The sequence below is a fragment of the Akebia trifoliata genome, chromosome 5, assembly GCF_017979445.1.
Source record: "Akebia trifoliata isolate Shusen 1 chromosome 5, ASM1797944v1, whole genome shotgun sequence".
In the NCBI taxonomy this organism is placed as follows: domain Eukaryota; kingdom Viridiplantae; phylum Streptophyta; class Magnoliopsida; order Ranunculales; family Lardizabalaceae; genus Akebia; species Akebia trifoliata.
The window spans coordinates 7,412,841-7,435,556 of NC_141379.1; the positions used below are offsets into that span (position 1 = coordinate 7,412,841).

At 30.6% G+C, this 22,716-nt stretch overlaps 1 protein-coding gene across 5 annotated transcripts in view; it reads left to right on the plus strand.

The window, feature by feature from the left end:
- The window catches only part of LOC147401351 (PHD finger-containing protein 1-like), a 37,626-nt gene that overhangs the window by 9,251 nt on the left and 5,659 nt on the right, over positions 1–22,716 (plus strand). Inside the window, exons 1-2 of one of the 5 annotated variants that reach the window (XM_086442611.1) lie at positions 13,554–13,667; positions 22,014–22,099. The exons of 2 other annotated variants lie outside the window; for them this stretch is intronic. In XM_086442611.1, coding sequence (XP_086298737.1) covers positions 13,653–13,667; positions 22,014–22,099 — 101 coding nt within the window. In that variant the 5' untranslated portion in view covers positions 13,554–13,652. Of the gene's footprint in view, positions 1–13,553; positions 13,668–13,716; positions 13,808–15,960; positions 18,244–22,013; positions 22,100–22,716 lie in introns of those variants that run through there. 2 more of the 5 variants (XM_086442612.1, XM_086442614.1) reach the window with 2 other exon arrangements.

A 22,716-nucleotide genomic window follows, 5' to 3' on the forward strand; every position in this document is an offset into this window, starting at 1 on the left:
AAAAGTCAAGAAACGAATAAGTTAACATGGCAATTAGCTCATGTACTATGACATAAGTTGAGCTTTAAAAAACTATATATTTCACTTTATTGTGGTGTGTAGTAAGTAGAAATATTGCATACTCTGTTAAAAATACATCAATGCTAGATGTTAAAAAACATGATCTTTTCACATAAAACTTGGCGTGTCACTAACTAAAACACACCATGGACTTTAAAATTGGTCTGTGCACAACAAAAAATGATCTTTTTTTGGGTTTCTGGCCTTTAAGACATGGTTTTCTAAACCCAATTTTACTTGATTTAAAACAATCTTTTCAAAATATTTTCCATGTTCACATGCCAAAAAAAAATCACCTAAATTATAGAGTTGACCCAATAAAAATGCAAAACTTCTAATGGCAATGTATTTCAACCAAATTAAACAAAAGATTTCCCGTAGAAAATACAGCAAACACATGTTTTGTGACAGTGATCCGAAAATGAAACCCTCATGTTCTTTTCTATTTTATTCCAAAAAGTTTTATTATAGAAGCAACCCCCCAAATCTCCTAGACAATAAATAAAAGGGGTTAATGAAAATTTGTTGATTTGCAATGGTCATAATGCCTTGATTAAACACAGAAAATGGTGTCACTTAACCCCATGAAATGCAATGATCGTCACAGAATCCAATTTCCAATCTAATTTAAAGAGGATCCAACCCAGAGATGATCAGATTCCACAAGAGTAACTCAAAGTGCTTGTTAATAATAATAATAATACTTCGACCAATTCATTTTTATCATCATCGATTATATACCCCTTTTTGAAACTTAAAAGGAAACCAACCAAGATAGACTTAAACAAAATAAAGTGAATCAAAGCTCCTCAACTCGGGCCCAACTTAAACATCAAAATTGAATTTGAATTAAATTGAAAAAAATAAAATCAAATATTAGATGCATCACTTATTGAGGTCATATATAGGTATAACATTGATAGATAGGATGATACCTATCCAAGAACTCAGAATTGAAAATAATTTAAAAATACGATGGTATTCCTTCAGAGTGAATAAAGGAATTTGAAAATTGGATTCTTGGATGATTACCTTATATACATATATGCTCAATGGGGTACATAGGGTGCAACTTGGTTCGATTTAAGGTCAAATTGGAACTTAACCAACATAGGTCGGTTCCACTAAATAAGAATAAGAACGGAACCAATTTCCATATTCTATAAATTGTAAGTAATATTTTTTAATATAAAAAATAAACATAAAATTTCATAAAATAAATCACTAATCTATCAATAAAAAATCATTAGTTTATCCATAAAAGATCACTAATCTCTGTCCTCATTCCTAAAATAATTCATAAAAATCATGATATACATACATATTTCTTTATTGCAAATGGGGTCGGTTTGGTTTGGTTCTATACAAGTTTGATCTGAGAACCGAACCAAATTGATCAATTCTCCATTTTCGTAACCTGGAACCAAACCGCAACTTGTTCCAAATCACCCCAAAGCTATTGGTTTGGTTCGGTTCTCAGTTTGAACCGGACCAAGTTGCGTCCCTAGTATGTATGATGACCCTTGATCTCTTATATATATATGTATATATTTTTTGGTTCTCTATTTTTTAGAAAGCATGCATGATCTCTCGTGGTTGTGGATCTTTAATTGACAATATGTTATGGGGAGTCCAAAAAATTTGTTTCTATTTTCTTATTGATCCATATAGGGATTTTTTTTTCTTCCCTTTTTTTGCGTCCATCCATCATGTGTATAGGTTTCTAAGATTCTTTTTATTCTATATATTTTCCTTCTCCAACATGTATTAATGTATTTGTTAGGAAACTTGGTCAAAAATTGATTGAGGCTGATTTTTGTTTGAAAGTCCTCAGATTTAGGGATGAAATTTGGGTTGCCCCATACATTCCCTAACTTGGCAGATACACCATAAATCTTTTTCTTGTGTATCCCAAAGCTAAGGATCAACGATTTTGTCTACGACTTGTTTGGTTTTTATATATATTTTTTGGAATAATGCTTAAGTGACCTCAAGCTAGAACCTCATATCACACTTCTTGATGCGAAAGTGGATAGGAACTATAGATATTTTCATCGAGATACGAGTGAAAAAGTAACTATGGTTCCTATCTACTTTCAAATGCAATATGAGGTTCCAGGTTTAGGTCATTCCAACATGACTCATTTTTTTGTCTAACTTGATTAATGATTTAGGCCTATGATTTTCTAAAATTGGATTTTTCAATTTTTTTCTTTTAAATTAAAATCAACGGTTCATATATATATATATTTTTTATGAAAATCGTTGGATTGACGTAAAAATCACAATCCCACACTAATTAGGCGATGTTTGATTTTGCGTTAAAACATCGTTTTTACACTTTTTGCGTCAAAATGTAAATTTTCAACGTGTTTGCTATTTGTTACAACAACAAAAAAATGTATTAAATATTGGCTTATTTGTTGTGTGCCTAATTCCATACACACAAGCGTGAGAATGGTTCTATCGTCAGTTACACTCATGTTGCTTAGTTGTAACAATATCTTTCAGTTGTAAGGTAACTGGGTCAGTAACAATCCTAGTTGTGATAGAAGTAGATGCTTGTTTTTAAGAGGATTTGCTTGTTTGTATGTCATGGGTGAAGAATTGGTGATGTAGCAACTTATTTATATTTAAGTCTTTCATTTCAATGAAAAGAGCACAAAAAATTATCCCAAAAATTATCTCAAGAGGTTGGTTACCCTCGAAGTAACCATTTCTCTTCAAAATTATAAGAAATGAAAGGCTTGCACGGAACAATGGTATCAAAGTGGACAATCCTATCATGACTGAAGGAACAAGGAATTCTAAACTCGATGAGGTGCTTGCCTTGTAGAAGGAAACCACAAAGAATCAGGGGAAGATGTTGCAAGACTTGGTGCAAAAAGTCATTACTATGGACTCTAAAACTGAAGGAATTTCAAGTGATCAGAACAATGACAAAGGGGAGAGCTCCAACACGAAGTCCATTATCCAAACTCTACAATGTAATTTGATCGCGTAATTCAGACTCAAACAACTCGATTGGATTTTCCTCGGCTCAATGGGTCAGGTCTTTAGGATAAACATGTAAAATATCTTATTGCCATCTACATTAACATTCAAACAGACACATAGTTCGTACATCAACATGTTTAAAATCATTATATTTTTTTATCATCGTTGAAAGGAGAAATACTACAATTAACACTGTAATAAAATTCAAAATAAATATTATAAGTAAGTTAATATATCATATTTTTGCATATCCAATATTTTTCTCTTTCTCCAAGTCATGCATAAGTTTTTTAACCACTACATTATCCAAATCATGGTCATCTACTTGATCTGTCATAAAAATGCATCATCGTGTTTTTGAAAATAAATAGTCAATATATTAATGAATTTTTTTGTAATAGCTATGAAAACTTAAATTGTATTAAACTAGATCCAACTAATTTACCTGCCATGATGAATATCTATAAAATACTCTTCCATTAGTTTTCTTCATATAAGTAGCAAATTATTTCATCATTAGGTCATAAGAACAATATGAGGGAAATATTGTTCCATGAATACTACAAACACACCACATTTTATCAAAATAAAAAGTGTTACAATGTCATACAAAAAAAGAAATATAATTGTCTATCTAAATAATATGTTACACTCTGATAAGGTACAAGATAGCCTACCATCAATAGATATCCAAAGTCGATCAAATAATATTTACTTATAAGAAAGTAAGACAATATACTAACATATTTTCAATCTTGCATTTTATCTTAATTTTTAAAAACTAACCTAGAGTAGGATGTGAAAATTATAACGATGACTTGTCAATAGTGTTGGGAAACACGCAAAAATTATTGGTCGATCTATCCCATCCAGCTACAATGTGTGTAAATGTTATATCAAAAACACAAGTGGCCATAAGATTTTGTATTATGCCTCTGTGTTTTCGAAATTTATTCTGATACATGAAAATGATATGCACATTGATATATGTCCCATCGATCGCCCTAATACAATCCTTATATTTATATATTTCCAATATAAATAATCATATTTGGTGTTATTAAAATAATGGAAAATGAAGGAAGTCATTGAGGAAATACCTTAAAATATGATCAATATCTTTCATTTGTTCGTATATACATCAAAACTTTGTTGAAATTGGGGGAATAGTCAAACATTTTGAAATTTCAATTAAACCTTTAAGAACTACATGAAAGTATTTGATAATGTTATTCAATAAATGCTTGAATTTGACGTTGAAATTGTAACTTATTATTGAATCGAGATATTTTTTTCATCTTTTATTAGACCATTCCCTTCCAATATGTCACACAAATGTAGAAAAAACATGTCATTCCATCCTAAATAAATCATTGCATGTATTATTTTGTCTATCAATGATGTCACGCACATGATCTGCTCCAGAATAAATAAAATTCATTTGACTCCTTATAGATAAATGTGTCATAGTATTGTTGTATTGCAACAATGACACTTGTTTACAAAATTTATAACGATATATTATCATCTATGGTATTTGTGTTATAAATTTTATCATGAGTAAAAATATCATTATTATTGGACGTATCATTGTGGGTGGACGTACTATCATGAGTGGAAATATCATTATTAGAATTCATAAGTCTGTCATTAAATACATAAACTACAACTTATATAGAATTCAAACCATAACATTCACCACAACATAGATAATAAAGTCAAAATCATACCATTACCACATCATAGGTAATAAAATCAAAATCATATCATTTCCCATATAATCTAATATGTCCCAATCCACATAAAGCAAAAAAATACAACACGCATTATCAATACCACCACACTGACAGCATATAGTTATAACAATTTATGAATGATGGCAATAAATACAAACAAATATTATATCGAATGACACACTCAAGCATCCTCCATTTCACCATCCAACTACCCAACACGAAGTTAATATGTTCGCAACATATATCAAATTATCATGTACTCTTTTGTACTAAATAATTCAATGCAAACCGATAACGATCACTATTAGGAATGATTTCTATCTTTGTTTGGAATTTCTTAATTAAAGATGAATACTCTGATAAATTAAATGATGCACTTGGTATTTTTCCTTTATTAATCAATTCCACAAATATATCAACTCAAATCTTATAAAGATGGAATGTTTATTTTTTCAAATTATTTTTTAACTCGTTTTCTTTTGGTTATATTACTTTTTGTATCATCACCTGACAAAAAAAATGTAAAAAAAATCTAATTATTAAAATCTCTTATTTCTTAGAATCCATGACAATCATGTGGAATTCTAATTCACTTACACCAATTAACCATCCAATTAATCTAACAACACCATAATAACTTAAACGTGAATGAAACATATTAAAAAATAATGAATGTGATAAATAAAAAATAAAAAACACTCAAACATATTTCTGTAATAAATAAATAAATAATCAAGTAAAACCTAAGTGTCATCCAGCAAGTAATAAATTTTCTTGTTCGATGTATGAATGATCTGAATACAATCTCACAAATTCATTTTTTATATACTAATCCTTCCCCATGAACTCAACCTTTTTTACATCATTGAAACAATCCTAACATAAACATCATTAAAACAGTTTTGTAGTATCAAAATAGACCCAAAGTCTTAAAACAAATTGGTGTTAAAATCAATTTGAAAATTTTGATTTTATAGCATTTTAAACAGCTTCAAAAACTTGACTTTTAGTACCAAAATGATATTTTACAGCACTCTAATCAACCCCAAATTCCTTATGTTTTAGAAACCAATCAAAATAAAAAAAATATTCAGATTTCAAAGTATCAAAACAAACCCAAACAATGGGTTGAAATCAGAACTGAACAGTAGGTTCATATTAGATTTTAAAAGTGGGTTCAAATTAGATCTGAACATAGATTGACTGATATGAAAGATAAAAAACACTCATATTTTTATCGAAGGATCGAAGTTTGAACGATTGAGAGGATAAGATCGAAGATTTAGAGCTTTTATTTCTGTCGTACAAGTGTTTTTTGGTGAAATTTTGTGTCATTATTGGTGAGGTTGAGATTGAAATATCTTTATTCTCCTCTATCGACAGTATAGAACCATGGTTTTGTGAACATGTGTTTTAACAAGAGAAATAAATGATGACATTTCTAATAAATTTCATATTTCAATCGGGATATTTTTTACTATTGGTCAAAGCCATTCTTGATATTTGAAAAGCCGCGCAAACATCTTCGCGATACAAGTTCCAATCAACTTACTAAAAAAGATTATTTTGGCTTCAAAATAACATGATGAAGCTTAAGAAGCTGTAATGAACAATCTTTCATGGGTTTTCGAGCTTAAAATCGAAAAAAGCCCCGCGAGAAGCCCAAACAAATAGGCCCTAAGAGTGTTGATTTGAGCTTCTAACATAGTTTTTAGGGCTTTTAAGTTAGAAAAATATATGGATGTACATTCGATTGGGCTTTTTTACACTTTCATAGATTTGTTTTAAAGAAAAAACAATATCAACCTGAGACCGTCTCAACCCTGTTTCGTGGGGATGATTTTGCGCGAAGCCAAAGATTGAAAAATGATTCTACTTAAAAAGATGATTATACATTTTTACAAAAATAAAAATTACAATGTAAAACATAGATTACAACTCTCTTCATCTTCATAAAATACAAAATTTGGGTTAAGGCAAAGTCGATAGAAGATATTTCGATCTCAACCCTCTTGAACGATGGCAACACTATTGGGATCCAATGATTGAATGGGTAGAGGTTTGTCTAAAATCTTGAAAAATGAGATATCCCAAGGGGCAAATTGACTTCTTAATTCAAGAACATGTTGCGATATTTGTTTATACTATGTGTCACAATGAAAGGTATAAGGTATTAAGGGCCAGTTTTAAGTACTCATTAGATATAATTAATAAATACTTTCATGTAATTCGTAGAGGCTTAATTGAAATTTCAAAGTCTTTGATTGTTCCTCTTAATCTCAACGAAGTCTCGATGCATATGGAACTAATGAAAGATATTAGTTATATTTCAAGGTATTTTCTCAATGATTCTCTTCATTAAAAATTACTTATAATAACATCAAGTATAATTATTTATATTAGAAATATGTAAATACAGGGATTGTATTATGACAATCGATGGGACACATATCAGTGCGCAAGTCTCGTTCGTGCATCATAATAGATTTTGTGGAAACAAAATAACCACATTTGCTTTTATATGACATTTACACACATTGTAGCTGGATAAAAGGGATCGATCAATAATTCTCACGTATTTTTCAACACTATTGGCAAGTCATCATTACAATTTATACATCCTCCTCTAGATCAATTTTTAAAAATTAATATAAGATGCAAGATTAAAAATATATGTTAATAGGTTGTCTTACTTTTTTATAGGTAAATATTATTTGGTCAATTCTAGATATCCAGTGATGGATGACTATCTCGCACTTTATCGGGGTACACCATATCATTTACAAGATTTTAGAAGATAGTCGAGACTAATGAAAAATAAATAATTATTTAACTATATGAATTCTTTACTGAAAAATGTCATTGAGTGATATTTTGAAGTTTTAAAGGCAAAATAAACAATTTTGAAGTAAATTATTCTCTACAAATTTCAAATACAACAAGATATTACATTGACTTGCATGATACTCCATAAATTCATAAGGAAGCATGCAATTATAGATAAAAAATTTAGACATTTTGAGGAAGAACAAATTATAGAATATAAAGAGGGTGCACTTAAGGATGTCAATAATGATGACTACGTATATCATCGAGTTTGAGTTGTTATAGAGAGAACAAGGAGTAAAGGAGTACAATAGCTGATGCATTATATATTGTTTACAGTAGAGCTTATGAATTTTTTTTAAATTTGTTATTAATGAGATTGCATTGTAAAATTTTTTATTTGATAAAATATGGCGTGTTTGTAGTATTCATGGAACATTATTTTCCTCTATATTGTTTTTGTGGCTTAATGATGAAATAGTTTAATACTCATACAAAACAAAATAATGTGAGAGTGTTTTATAGATGTCCATCATTAATATGTTGACTATTTATTTTTAACCACACGATAATGTATATTTATGAGTAGATGAAATAGATGATCATGATTTGAATAATGTAGTTGTTAAAAGCTTATGCAAGACATGGAGTAGTTGAAATATATTAGATATGCATGGATAGAATGTAATATCTTAGTTATAATATTTATTTTAGTTTGATTATAGTGTTAGTAGTAGCATTTCTCTTTCAATGATGATAAAGGAATATACAGATTAAAACATGTTGATATTAGTTATATGTGTTTGTTTGAATGCTAATGTAAATGATAATATGATATTAAGATGTTTATCTTGAATAATCGTTAATATTATTTTAAATTTTTTTTATTGACTATTTTATAATTAATAAATATTATTTGAATATTATGATCCTTAGATGTCAAAAAAATGTCATTTGACAATTTTTGTATATATACATAAGGTTAATTTGATCAATTTGTCAGAATTCAACCATTAAAAGCTATCAAACAAACATCAATTTTAGGTTTTTACACAAAACACAATATTTCTTCAACTTCTAGAACGAACAAGCTTCTGTTAGAAGTAGATTTCTAGGCTCTAGGCTTCTACTTCTCCTAAATGACAAAGCTTGAAACTGGAATTGGAAATTGTAAAGAACAAACCTTGCGGAATCATTCTCAACCAATCAAGCGTTAAGTCCAGAGTAAAAAAAATTAACACAGTTTCTAAAGAAGATCAAGCTTCATAAGTTATTCTCAACAAATTAATAATTGCATTTTCGCCCAATCAAACGCAAAGCTTGATGAGAGGAAAATCCACACAAAATCATTATGAATGATTAAGAATCCCAAGCAAATCATCTACTAATTTAAAGATCATTCTCAATTGATTAAGTGCGAAGTCCAGAGAGAATTAAATTTACCCAAAACCACTATAAAAGATCAAGCATCCTAAATAATCATTCATAAATTCAAGTTCTTTTTCGAGCGATTAAACATGAAGCCCAAAAAGAAGAAAGCTACACACCATAATCATTTTTTTTTTTTTTGAATCTCAATTTGAGTGAAATACTCCATTGATTGAGTGTACTAAAATATGTATCTCCATTTTTATTAAAAATCAATAAAATACATTTGTCTTCTTATTTCATGCATCTTGAGGTAGCATTTGAAATACATTGTCGACAAAGATGAAATGTATTATTGAGAAAAAATATTTAAAATAAAATTGATGTTAGTTTTTTTTTTTTTGTGATCGAGAATGGGGTTTTCAATGATTTGCTAGCAAATTCCAATATATTGAGAGCAAGGATTAGAGTATGATCAACACCCAAAGTACTACAATAAGATTTGGTAGCAACATAAGGATTCAATAACAAGTACGTCATCCAAACATAAGGATTCAATCACAAGTGACTTAAATATCATACGTGCATGTGCATGAAAATTATAAATAATCTCAGTCAAACACATGACACTAAGAATTGACATTCATTGACTTTGAGTTTAGAACAAGATGGGAATGATGATTTTTTTTGGAATTATTGGAAAATAAATCAATGCACGCTGGTTGGATGAAAGAGAGATACATGAAGGATTGGATATCTGGCATTATCAAACACCACAAAATGCAACGTGGGCATAGAAGAGTATTGTAAAGCTAAGAGAAGAAATGTTGAAACATTTGACATTCTTTATGGGGAATGGGGAAGATACATACATTTGGATCCTTGGATAAAGGAAAAATTCCTAGTGGAAAGATTTGAAAATCGAATTATTCATTTCTTTTAATAGTTCGACAAATTCAAAAGTTTGTGAATTTATTAATGGTAATAGTTGGAATATGGGCATGCCATTTAATGAAATAATGGTTACTAGGTTAAATTATATCTGCCAAAGGGCATTGTGGATGATAAACTTATATGGAAATTAACAATCAAATGGAAGATTTTTTTTCTAAATCTGCATTTCTAGCATTAGATGGAAAAAGATCGAGTATGGGGTGGATGAGTATTATATGGAATAAACGGAGGATCCCTAGATATTCTTTGATCTCTTGGTTAGCTATGTACAAGAACTATCGACCATCAAAAATTTAAATAAATGTGGGTATTGCTTTGTTTCTCGATGTGTTTTATGCTATAAAAATATCGAAACTTGTGATCATGTATTCCCTGAATGCAATTTTATTACTTGAATTTTGGGGAGAGTGTTCAGAAACTTTAGAATATTTATGATGGGAATTATATCATTATCAGATAAAATTTTGATCTTGAATGGAGTCCGCTTTCCAACTAAAGAGGTACATAATATGCTTACTTATTAATTTTTTTTTTTTACTTTAATTTACAATGTGTGGAAAGAACGCAATCGTTGGATCTTTGAAGGTTTGGATAAGGAGGAAGCAATTATTTTTTATCAAATTGGCTAGGATATAAGGGGGGGTCTTTAATAGAATAGAAATTAAACACGATCATAGAAAATAAAGCTTGGTGTTCAAGAAGATGATATAATTCTTATTGAATTGTTGGCACTAAAAGAAGCTCTATCATTTGCAAAAAAGGAAGGGGCTCCTAACCGTTCAGATATGCTCGTATTCCTCATATGCTATCCAATGCTTGAATGGTGAACTTCAATCTTCATGGAAGTATGAAGAGATGATTATGGAAATTCACCTACTAGCAAAAAAAATTTAAGAGTTGTAATTTTTCCTTTCATTGGAGGAAACTAATCGTGCGGCTGATTTTTAACTTGATTAGGTGCTTTTGGTGATGATTTCTTTGTAGTTGAGGATGTTTGTTCTATCCCTCAAGAGCTCATGAATGTCTTGATTGATGATGTATCCTGTATTTATATTTATAAGTATTGAATAAAATGATAGGGGTCCTACTAACCCTAGCTTGCTGATAAAAAAAGAAGAAGAATTGTGTGTATCTCAATATTGAATTATGAGGATGATCAAATATGGATATCAATTAATGTTATATATATATGCCATGTGACACCTTCTATATATGGTAAAATTTAAATTAAATAATAAATATTTTGTTTAATTGATGGGAAATTGCACTAGTTAATCATTGCTTTGCATTTTTAAAGTTCTCGGATGGAAAAATGGGGCAATAGAAAAATGTGGTTATGAGATCATAGTTAATTTGTAAGGAAAAAAAACATGTACTTTAAATTAAGAAGAGTCGTGCTGGAGTGACTTCAAGATTGTACCTCATTGCATATCTTGATATGAAAGTGTGTAAGAACCAGAGATGTTTTTTGACTCGTATCTCAATGAAAAGCATCTATAGTTCTACGCACTTTCATGTCAAAATGTGTGATATGAGGTACAATCTTAGGTCACTTCAACATTAGTCAATCAAGAAACTTCTATTATTTTTTTATGACAAATGTTGAAGTGATTGCGTAAGACACTACATTTGATACTAAGCTGAGGTAGAAGTGTGCACGAAACAATATATGCTTTCCTCAGGATACAACTAAAAAGCATCAACAATCTGTGTACACCTTCACGTCAACTTAGTGTCAAATGTTGTTTCCTTCACATTCACTCTAGGACGAGTCTTGAAAGTTTATGGACATTTAAGGTAATCTCAAAAAAATTTCTTTTATCGAATAGGGTCATTTATAAGATACAAAACAAAATACAAATATTACCATAAATAGAAATGTGTCGGTCCAATGCACTTGCACTCTAGTATTTATTGCATGATGCATTTGCAAAAAACAATAATGTTAATGACCAGAAATGCCTTCCTAAATTGGTCCAAAGAGACTCTGATTTTGATGAGAGCTCCTTGTATAAGAAGATTTAGACAAGTCATTAGATATGTGATTTATTATATTTCTAAGTATAAAACTCAATGCACCAAACTTCCATAAAGATCCTTTGGTAGGTTTGTAATAAAACATTCAATGATTTCTCTACCGTTGGAATTTGCATCTAAACAATTGGGATCATGTGTTTTTTCAAGAGTCATTCTTCACGAGTCATCGGAACCCAATGCTTCAAAAAAAAAAAAAAAAGATTATGGAACTCATGTAAATTTTACGAGAAGAGAATTTCAATATCATAGATTAGTAGGTCAAATTTTAATATGCAATATGATACTTTTAAAAGAATAACATCAACAGTGTTTTGATTTTAAAAACAACAAATTCACACCCTCAGTTTTAGGTAAAACGAAAAATTTAGACTAAAATGCAATTATTGCAAACTATTAATACTAAAAATGTGATCCGGCCATATCATTTCCCTAGATAAAATAAAATAAATTATTGACTTGGAAAAGAGAAAATTGACATTAATGAGGTCAACTTTACTTTTGGAAAATATGGGGGAAAAAAGGAAAGAAGGGACCCATGGTCTTGTCTTATGTCACACAATATGAAAATTTTGTAAAAATATAGTTTTCTTAAAAAATGCAATTTGTAGGTGTATTATTTGATAATTTGATTTTAAAAAATTAAATTTTCTAAGAAAAATGAATTTCTGGTAAGAAAAGCAAAATCCTAATGTTATAATCTCTTGATTACTCCTCTCCCCGCAATCGCAACCCCAACTAAAAATCAACTATTTGTTGTACCTTTAAAAGATATTATTTTATTTAATTAATATAAAAACAGTTTTCTAAGGGATTGGACAGGAGATTAGCTTCTTTCAAATATGACAAATGTAATTTTCACGAAAAATGATTTTCAGTTGAAAATCATTTTTCCACTATTTTTCCAGCAAACAAACCCTGATTGAAAATAAAAGAATGAACCCCTTTGTTCGTTTCTTTCAGATTCGGTGCTTTCTTAATTGTATAATTAATGTCACCAAGTTGCTATAATAAAGATTGTGAAATCCAAAAGAAGAATGGATAATGACAGGTCATCTGGAAAAATCATTCTCTATTTAAAAATGGGGATTTAGATATGCCCCGACATTTTTATCAATATTAGAGATACATCCGATTTTTCAAATGAACGATATGCCCCTTGACCTATGTCTTTTATGAGAAACTATTTTAAACGACCTAAAAAGGCCCTACCCCACCAAAACTCCCCTTACTTTCTCTCAATATGATTTAAATGGCCTCATTCACTCTTGACCTAGATCTTATCTAAAATACTAGTGTATATGACCTAAATACCCTGATCATCAACCTCGATTCAAATAACCCCTATACAAAACAATGGGTTAAAGACAAAATTGAAGACAAGGGTGTTTAGGTCATTTTACGGTAAGTCTCTAAGACAAAACAGGGGTCAAGACATTTGTCATCAGGTTGACAACACGTGGAGATGAAATGAGGAAGGTTGACAGATCTCTCATGTACACGTGGCAACATTTTATTGGCTTCAACAGGTTTGAGACACTAGTCCATATAAAACAGACACGAACAGATTGAGTGGGCCGCCATTTTCTTTGGTTCGGTTGCTTTCACACACTTTTTGTCCTTTGACGGCTTCACAGTAAGAGAGAGATTAAAAAAATCGAAGAACTGCAAAGATCAATGAAGAAGCACTCGGTAAAATATATATATATATACAGTTCTGCATTTTTTTATTAGTTAGTCTGTAATAGTATGTAGTTTGTGATACATTTCTTTAGTTCTTCTGCTTTGGAGGGTTGTTCTGTTACTACTGTGGGTTTTTTATGATTGTGGTGGTGAGTGGTTTCTGCTAGTTCTGACTCTTAGTTAGAAATGCGTTTTTGTGTGTGTGTGTGTCTGTGTGAAATGGGTGTTGTGTTTTGTTCTTTGTTTTGATTCTCTAAAGTCTCAACTCTCAACTGTGCTTTTGATTGTTTTGGTTGGTCTGATTCTGGATTGATATGGGTTTTACTTGAAACAAAAGACTTGAAATGGATTTTGTGTCTTCTTTTTTATATATTTTTTTCATTTTGTGGATTGGGTTTTGTTTGTTTTCTCTTTTTTTAACTTTTGGTGTCAATAGCTCATGTGGGTTCCTTTTGCTTTTCTTGTCTTTTGCTATTTTGATTACGTTTAGGCGGGTTTTGTTTATTTTTTTATTTTGTTAATTGGGTTCATCTCTGTGGATTATTTTAATTTTCGATTATTTTTTAGGCTGGTTTTGTTTATTTTTAATTTTGTTAATTGGGTTTATCTCTGTTGATTATTTTAGTTTTTGATTATTTTTCTGCTTACAGCTTTACTAACCTTTTTCTTTAGTTGTTTCATAACTGAAAGTTGAAACGAATTTTCTATTTTCCCCTTGAGAATGGGTTTTGCCTGACTTTCCTTTTTATTTATTTATTATTCTAATTTTTTTAGTTTTAAAAATGGTTTTCCTTCCTTTGTTTGTTTGTGTGATTTGGTTGCTTTTGTGAATAGGTTTGCTCATTTACCTGTCTCTTCTATGCTGTTGAGTGTGTGTTAGATTATTTTTTGGCTGTTTTTTTTATTTTGGAAATCATAAAAAAAAAAAATTATTGTTTTGAAATAATTTCTCTGTTTGTGCTCATGTTCTCTATTTTCTTGAAGGAGATCTTGTTCTGCTTTTACCCTGTTTTATTATTTTAGTTTCTATTCTCTTATTATCAGTAATTCTGTATATTGTAATTTTCCGTATTTCTTTACTTCACTTTACTAAGTAGTATGTTTGTGTTTTAGTTTCATTTTTCTCATCTGTGTTATTTATTAGTTTTCTTTATTTGTTAAACCTGTGTTTAGAAAATTGACTGAGAACAATTTTGGTTAGTTTAGAATGACTTCTCTATCTAGATAAATCTTGCTGTTAATAGTTATTACATGTTGATGGATGCTTTAGATATGCAATATTTTGAATATTTAGTAGGCGTTTGGATAGGACTCCTTGGCTACTTCTGACTCTTGCGGGGAGTTAGAAGTCGTTTGGATGCGTTTGTATGAACTACTCCCTCGAAGAGTTACTCCGCGCAAGAGCAAGAAATTACTCTTTATGAAGAAGTCAAGAAAACCTATTTCTCAAAACTCTTCTTGCGGGGAGTCAAAATCTAACGGTTCGTTTTACCAAAATACCCCTAACTTTATTAATTTTCTATGAAAATATTTCTAATTCATTTGCCCTTAAATCAAACAAAAGAAACATTTATTAATATTAAATTTTTTTTTTTTTAATTTTGAGTATAATGGATTTAAACACATTATATTAATATTTAATATTTAAAATATTATATTATATTATATTAATATTTATTATATTATATTATATTAATATTTATAGTTAAACACATTATATTAATATTTAATATTTAAAATATTATATTATATTATATTAATATTTAAAATATTATATTATATTATATTAATATTTATTATATTATATTATATTAATATTATTATATTATATTATATTAATATTTATAGTTAAAATGTCAAAAATAATATAGTTTGAAGGCATATTATGACACTAAAAAACAGTTTGTCAATTTTTTTTTTAATTTTGAGTATAATGGATTTAAACACATTATATTAATATTTAATATTTAAAATATTATATTATATTATAATAATATTTATTATATTATATCATATTAATATTTATAGTTAAAATGTAAAAAACAATATAGTTTGAAGGCATATTATGACACTATAAGACAGTCTGTCAAATTTTTTTTTTAAATATTATGTCAAAAACAGGCAGTTAAATTTTTTTTAAAATTTTAAGTATAATGGATTTAAACATATTATATTAATATTTAATATTTAAAATATTATATTATATTATATTAATATTCATTATATTATATTATATTAATATTTATAGTTAAAATGTCAAAAACAGTATAGTTTGAAGGCATATTATGACACTAAAAGATAAAAAACAGTAACTGGTATAATATAAGGGTATTCTGGTCTTTTTTCTAGAAGTCATGAGAAGTCAGTATGGTTTCCAAACAGACTTCCAGCACAAAAGTACTTCTGCCAGTACTTCATAGAGTTGATTGCCAAACGTCATTTCTGCACAGAATTACTTTTCCAGCTCCTCCATAGAGTACTTCAGCTTCTGTTCTTTGGAAGAGTAGTTCTGCTCCTGGTATCCAAACAGGCCCTTAGTGTCTTAGGAACATTCCAACTCATATAATATCCGTACGACCTCTTTATCACCAAAAGATATCAAATACGTTAATGCATAATTTCGTACGTCAGGTATTGATTTGGTTCCATTTAATATATAATCTTTTTTTATCCTTTTGCGGCTGATCCAATTAAGTTTCCTAGCTTCTAAAGGCAATAACATGCAAACTTGATAATTCTATCTTTCATGTTGACATAGAACTTTTATATAGACTTTCAAAACATATTTAGAAGTTTAAGGATTTACGATAAAGTGGACGTCAACTAAATATAAACAATCAATTTTCAAACGAGGATGCAGTGATGCTTTGGTGCTCTCCATATGAAGTCCATCATTAAAAGTATTCCAGTTAGTGATCATTGGTCGTGTTGACATGTGGCTTGAACAATGGATGTAATAGATTTTGAGAGTGAGATTGTTTTCACAAATCCCCATCCACAAATTGGCATTGATACCGTGTCCCTTGTTTATTCTTTTGGTTAGGGGTGGGGAAGAATACCTCAAAATGATGTCATGAAGTGGAGATGTCGTTGTTTGTGATTGCTCTTGCTCAATTCATAAGAATAACTCGTTCGCTCTCTTTGATCGTGTACCTATTCCATGGATTTCCCCTATTTGTACAATTGATGTTGGAGTTGGATTTCCAAAACAAGTTTTTTGTTTCATTCAATACTCTCTTAGGTGTCAACTAGCTTAGTTGGTAAAGTCTTTGGGTGAGGATACCATAGACCTAGGTATCTCGCCAACACCGAGTTACTGAACTCATTAAAAACAGGCTTACCGATAAAAAAAGAAATTTATTTATACAAATTCTTTGATGAATAAAACAAGAATAAGTTGAAATTAGCATTGCTCAACCAAATCAAACCTATTTTTAGGCACAAAAAAAAAAAGACATTACTCAACAAAACTATAGTGGCTAGGAGAGCCCCAAAAATAATATGGGAAATTGGAAACATCAAAGTGAGTTGTGACTTATAAATAGGAAGATGAGGAAATAAAGGTCGAACGATTTTCATTTGTTATTGTTCTTTTTTGTTTCCTTCCTTATTAGAGAGGGGCCTCTTAAATCAAGGATTGGGGCTTATTGAAAAAAAATAGGTAGGGTTATAAATAGGCCTTCTGCTATATCTATAAGGTTTGCTCACCTTTTTTATGGGTTGGCTTTATTATTGCTCCCATGAAGTAGTCGACCTTCGAAGTATTCCTACCATACCTGAATGCCTATTATCTAGTGCTAGAAGCTTCGCCAGAAGCAAGCAAGACGAGGAATTATATATCGTAGACAAGGCTCGTTCCGTACTTGACTTACGAGCTCGTGTAGTACTCGCCCCTATCTCTAAAGGGGCTTATGCACTCCACTCGCTGTCTACTAAACGGGCGTTAGAGCGAGCGAGCGAAGCCTTCAATTTAGTTGCTTCCCCCTCACCCTACTCTTTCATTTCCGCTTAAGCTTCCCCGGTTTGGGGGATTAATTGATTGGATACCCGAGAACCATAATCTTTCCTAGGAACAGCTTCTACGACGATAGATAGGGGTCAGGTTTGGCATCTATGCCCCCTGCCCTCCAAACAGTATGGAAACCTTTCAGCTTGTACTGCTCACACTCCTAGATCTTCAATCCACCCTAAAGAGCCCTACCAGCTACGCTCTTCTTTGACATTACCCAGTCCAATGGTGCCAAGAAATAGCACTTTCGTCTAAGCATCTTTTCACATACAACTTTTCAAGCTCCACCCAAACAAACAACTCGAGAGTGCTAACAAGCGAAAATTGTTGTGCGTTGGTGCATCGACTTTCTTGTTGGATCCAAAGCAGGTGACAAAATTACACTATAAAGAAGTTGGTTTAACTACCTCGTTTTTGTCCTGAACTAGCCTTCAAGGAGAAGACCTACCTTAAGAATCCTAGATCGAATACATGATCATACTACAAAGCAGATTGCTTTGCTTTGGAGGACGATGGGGCCCCTCACGTAGCCAGTTGTAGCTGGGATAAAAGATGTGAACGTAACGCCGGATCAATGTGAGCGAGCCTTCAGAATGAATATTTTGTGCAATCTTTTATTAGTGAGTGTTATTATTATGCGTAACTTGCAAGTCCCTTCCACAAGTAATTTAAAATTTTCATTACATTTATAAATTTTATTAATATTTTTTAGTATTTTTTCAAAAAAGAATATCTGAAAAATGTACAAAAAGAAAATGCGATTTGATTTTGTGTTGGGTCTTGTGAAATTAGAAATATTTTAGTATATTTTATGTAGTACACTTCTTTATTATGCCCATGTGGTATTTAGTAATTAAACTAATGAAAAATTGAAAAGCCAATGTCATCCTTAGAATAGTTGTTGCAAGATTTGTCTTGATTTTAAAAAAAACACTAATTGGTTCCTCAACATTTTAAGCATTAAATGAAAATATACGATGAACCCATTTTGAAACCTAACACTTTGGCATGTCCAATATTTTACAATCTTAATTGATGATGATAATGAGTGGCTTGTTTAGGCAAACCCCATTTTAATGCTCTTGTAACATAGTGGAGTTTCAAATAAAATAGGCCGGGATAGGAAACAAAAATTGTTAATGCCCCTCACATAACCACTTGTAGCTAGGATAAAAGATGTGAACGTAAAGCCGGATCAATGTGAGCGAGCCCTCATAATGAATATTATGTGCAATCTTTTATTGGTGAATGTTATTATTATGCGTAACTTGCAAGTCCCTTCTACAAGTAATTTATAATTTTCATTACATTTATAAATTTTATTAATATTTTTTCAAAAAAGAATATCTCAATCGATGTTTACTATTGAGTGAAATATTACCACTAAAGAGTTGCATTTATACCTAAAATCCAAGTACTTTGGTTGTTATTCATTATTCATTGAAACATTTCACGAAATGAATGGTGACTACCATTGAAAAATGTACAAAAAGAATATGCGATTTGATTTTGTGTTGGGTCTTGTGAAAATAGAAATATTTTAGTATATTTAATGCAGTACACTTCTTTATTATACCCATGTGGTATTTAGTAATCAAACTAAAAAAACCTAAACAACGAATTTCATCCTTAGAATAGTCATTGTAAGATTTGTCTTGATTTTTAAAAAAAAAACACTAATTGGTTCCTCAACATTTTAAGCATTAAATGAAAATATACAATGAACTCATTTCGAAACCCGACACTTTGGCATGTCCAATATTTTACACTCTTAATTGATGATGATAATGAGTGGCTCGTTTGGGCAATCCCATTTTAATGCTCTTGTAGCATAGTGGTGTTTCAAGTAAAATAGGTCACGATAGGAAACAAAAAATGTTAATTCCCCTCACGTAACCACTTGTAGCTGGGATAAAAGATGTGAACGTAAAGCTAGATCAATGTGAGCGAGCCCTCGGAATGAATATTATGTGCAATCTTTTATTAGTGAATGTTATTATTATACATAACTTGCAAGTCCCTTCTACAAGTAATTTATAATTTTCCTTCTACAAGTAATTTATAATTTTCATTATATTTATAAATTTTATTAATATCTTTTCCAAAAAGAATATCTCAATCGATGTTTACTATTGATTGAAATATTACCACTAAAGACTTGCATTTATACCTAAAATTCAATTACTTTGGTTGTTATTCATTATTCATTGAAACATTTCGTGAAATGAATGGTGACTACCACTAAAAAATATACAAAAAGAATATGTGATTTGATTTTGTGTTGGGTCTTGTGAAAATAGAAATATTTTAGTATATTTTATGCAGTACACTTTTTTATTATGCCCATGTGGTATTTAGTAATTAAACTAATAAAAAACTGAAAAGCCAATTTCATCCTTAGAATAGTTGTTGCAAGATTTGTCTTGATTTAAAAAAAAAAAAAACACTAATTGATTCCTCAACATTTTAAGCATTAAAGGAAAATATACGATGAACCCATTTCGAAACCTGACACTTTGGCATGTCCAATATTTTACACTCTTAATTGATGATGATAATGAGTGGCTCGTTTTGGCAAACCCCATTTTAATGCTCTTGTAGCATATTGGAGTTTCAAATAAAATAGGTCAGGATAGGAAATGAAAATTTGTATACCCTATGAGGTTTCCACCACTGTTCTTTAGGTAGATAGTTTCATCCATTGTTTACCAAATATTCAATAACAAACATCTATTATAGAGTAACTAGAGTTTGCTTGTGCCGATCCTTTGTGGGGTTAAGGGGGTAAAAGAGGAAAAATAATGAAGTTGGAGGGGGTAATACTGGGAAAGGGTGGGAGAAGAAATAGAATAAAGTTAGGGGTATCTTAGAAAGAGGAAGCGAACAAGTCAAAAAGTAAAAAATGTGCTCGAGATACACGTTGTTCATGGGGTATAAATCTTGAGACAAAGAGTAAGAGCCACAATTATGTTTTATTATATAGATAGTTTATTGAGAATATTGGTTTTTATAAGAAAATTTTCATTGGAGAGAAAAGCGGTTGAGAACAAATCTAAGGATTTAGTTCCCTTTTGCAGTATGTTGGCTGATTTTGGAAGGAAAGGAACAACTGGGTGTTCGAGAACAAATTTAAGGATGAGCATGAGTTAGTTTTGGAGGTGTTAGCTTTGTTATTATTTTGGTGTAAAAGGTTTAAGGAATTTAGATGTTTTTTCTTCGAAGATTTCCTTGTTAATTGGGAGAGGGTGTGTAATGTAGACATGGGGTAAGCTTTTGTTGTTTTTTTGGCGGCTTGTCCGCCTTTTCATAGGTTTGTTCTTTTTCTTTTCGGTTGGTCTTCTCAACCTCCGCTTTTATGACATAAAATTATCTTTACCTATCAAAAAAAAAAAAAAAAAGCGGTCGAGGACCAAACACAAAGAACTACATTCCAAATAGGTAGCAAATCATGTCCCATCTAAATAAAAGATCTTCAAAAAAAGATTGGTTAGGATTTGTAATAAGGAATCGATGAACAGCAATATAAGATTGGGTAATCAACTCCAAGTAGTTGTGATAGGGTGCCAATAAGAGAAAATGGTTATTACATCTTGTGTTTATAGTGCATTTCTTATGCCATGACATGTGAGGATCTAAATGGTGCTCTACCACAAGAGCATTGCCTACCAAGTGCTCCTTGTGAGTGTAAAGAGACCAGCTTGGTTGAGAGCATAGTTGGCAAGCTCATGAGGTGTAGGCATACTATAAACAAATATTTTAGTTTTTGTATGTATTGTGCATCTATCCTTTTCAAGGGCCCAATACTGTATTTTGTTATACATTGGTTAATTTTTGCTAATAGTGGGCTTGTTCTTAAGGAACCAAGTTTAGTGGTTTCAATTTATAATTGCCAAATAAAGCCAATGGTTAAGATTAAGATAGATTTATTTATTAGATTGGCATTTATTATTATTGCAATTATATGTCTGCAAGAGATTCTCTAATTTTGGGATCTTTTTCCTACAAATCAATTTTCTTCGACAAGTTTATCCTTCAGCTATGGTTATAGATAAATTTTAATGAATACTTGTTTGATATAAATAGACCTCTTTTTATCATTTCTTTATGCTAATATCAAGTTATTCACAACACCTAACCCCAACTAGTTGGGATATACCCACACAATGTATGTTTCAAGGATGTGTGTGTGTGTGCATGTGACTTCATCTTGCTCTTTTAGGACATCAACTTGCATGGTCCTAACTAAAAACACAAGTTTGTGTTTTCTTCTATTGGGTAGTGCTTAGCTATTTCTATGTGGTGATGATAAATGACAAGATTTCTTATATTATCTCTTCATTGTGCAGGGTCAGCTATGTGACATTTGCGGTGATGTTGGATATGCAAAACTTCTTTCAACTTGTAGCGTCTGCCATGCATCTCATGAACATATGTATGGTTGCCCCCAATATATTTCTTTGAGCTAATATTTATATTTCCATTTGTTGTGTCTACTGTAGCAAATGTAATACTGCATATCGTTTATTAGGAACAAATAAGAGCACATTTTCACAGCTAACAAGAATATGACGGAACTCCACCTGATACCAGTAGTCTAGTCAGTCAAGCCTACGTTGGCTAGTAGCCGCTTTACTGATTAGTCTACACTTTCTCTTCGGCCCCTCAACAACATGACGCACTTCGGCCCCCCAATTGGGGGTCCTACTTATTTATTTATAGTGTAGTCATGGCCGAACATTTTCATCTTCTGGTATTATACTAGTTACTAAAGTTTTCCCTTCCAATTAATCTATAGTCTATCTGATCCTTCAGTCCTTTGTATGGTAAAAAGAGAAAATGTCAATTATACATAATATGGTGGTTGGATGGTTAGACTTAACTATTCGAAATGATATTTTGCCTTGGGAGGTCAGGTGTGATCATCAAATGTTTACTCAAACCACACCTTTGCATGTTCTACTCATGTTTGATAACCCAACCTAATTATTATTTCAAGGAGTAAGTCTAGCCTTAGTAACATAGTATGATTTCAAATCATCTTATAAGGGT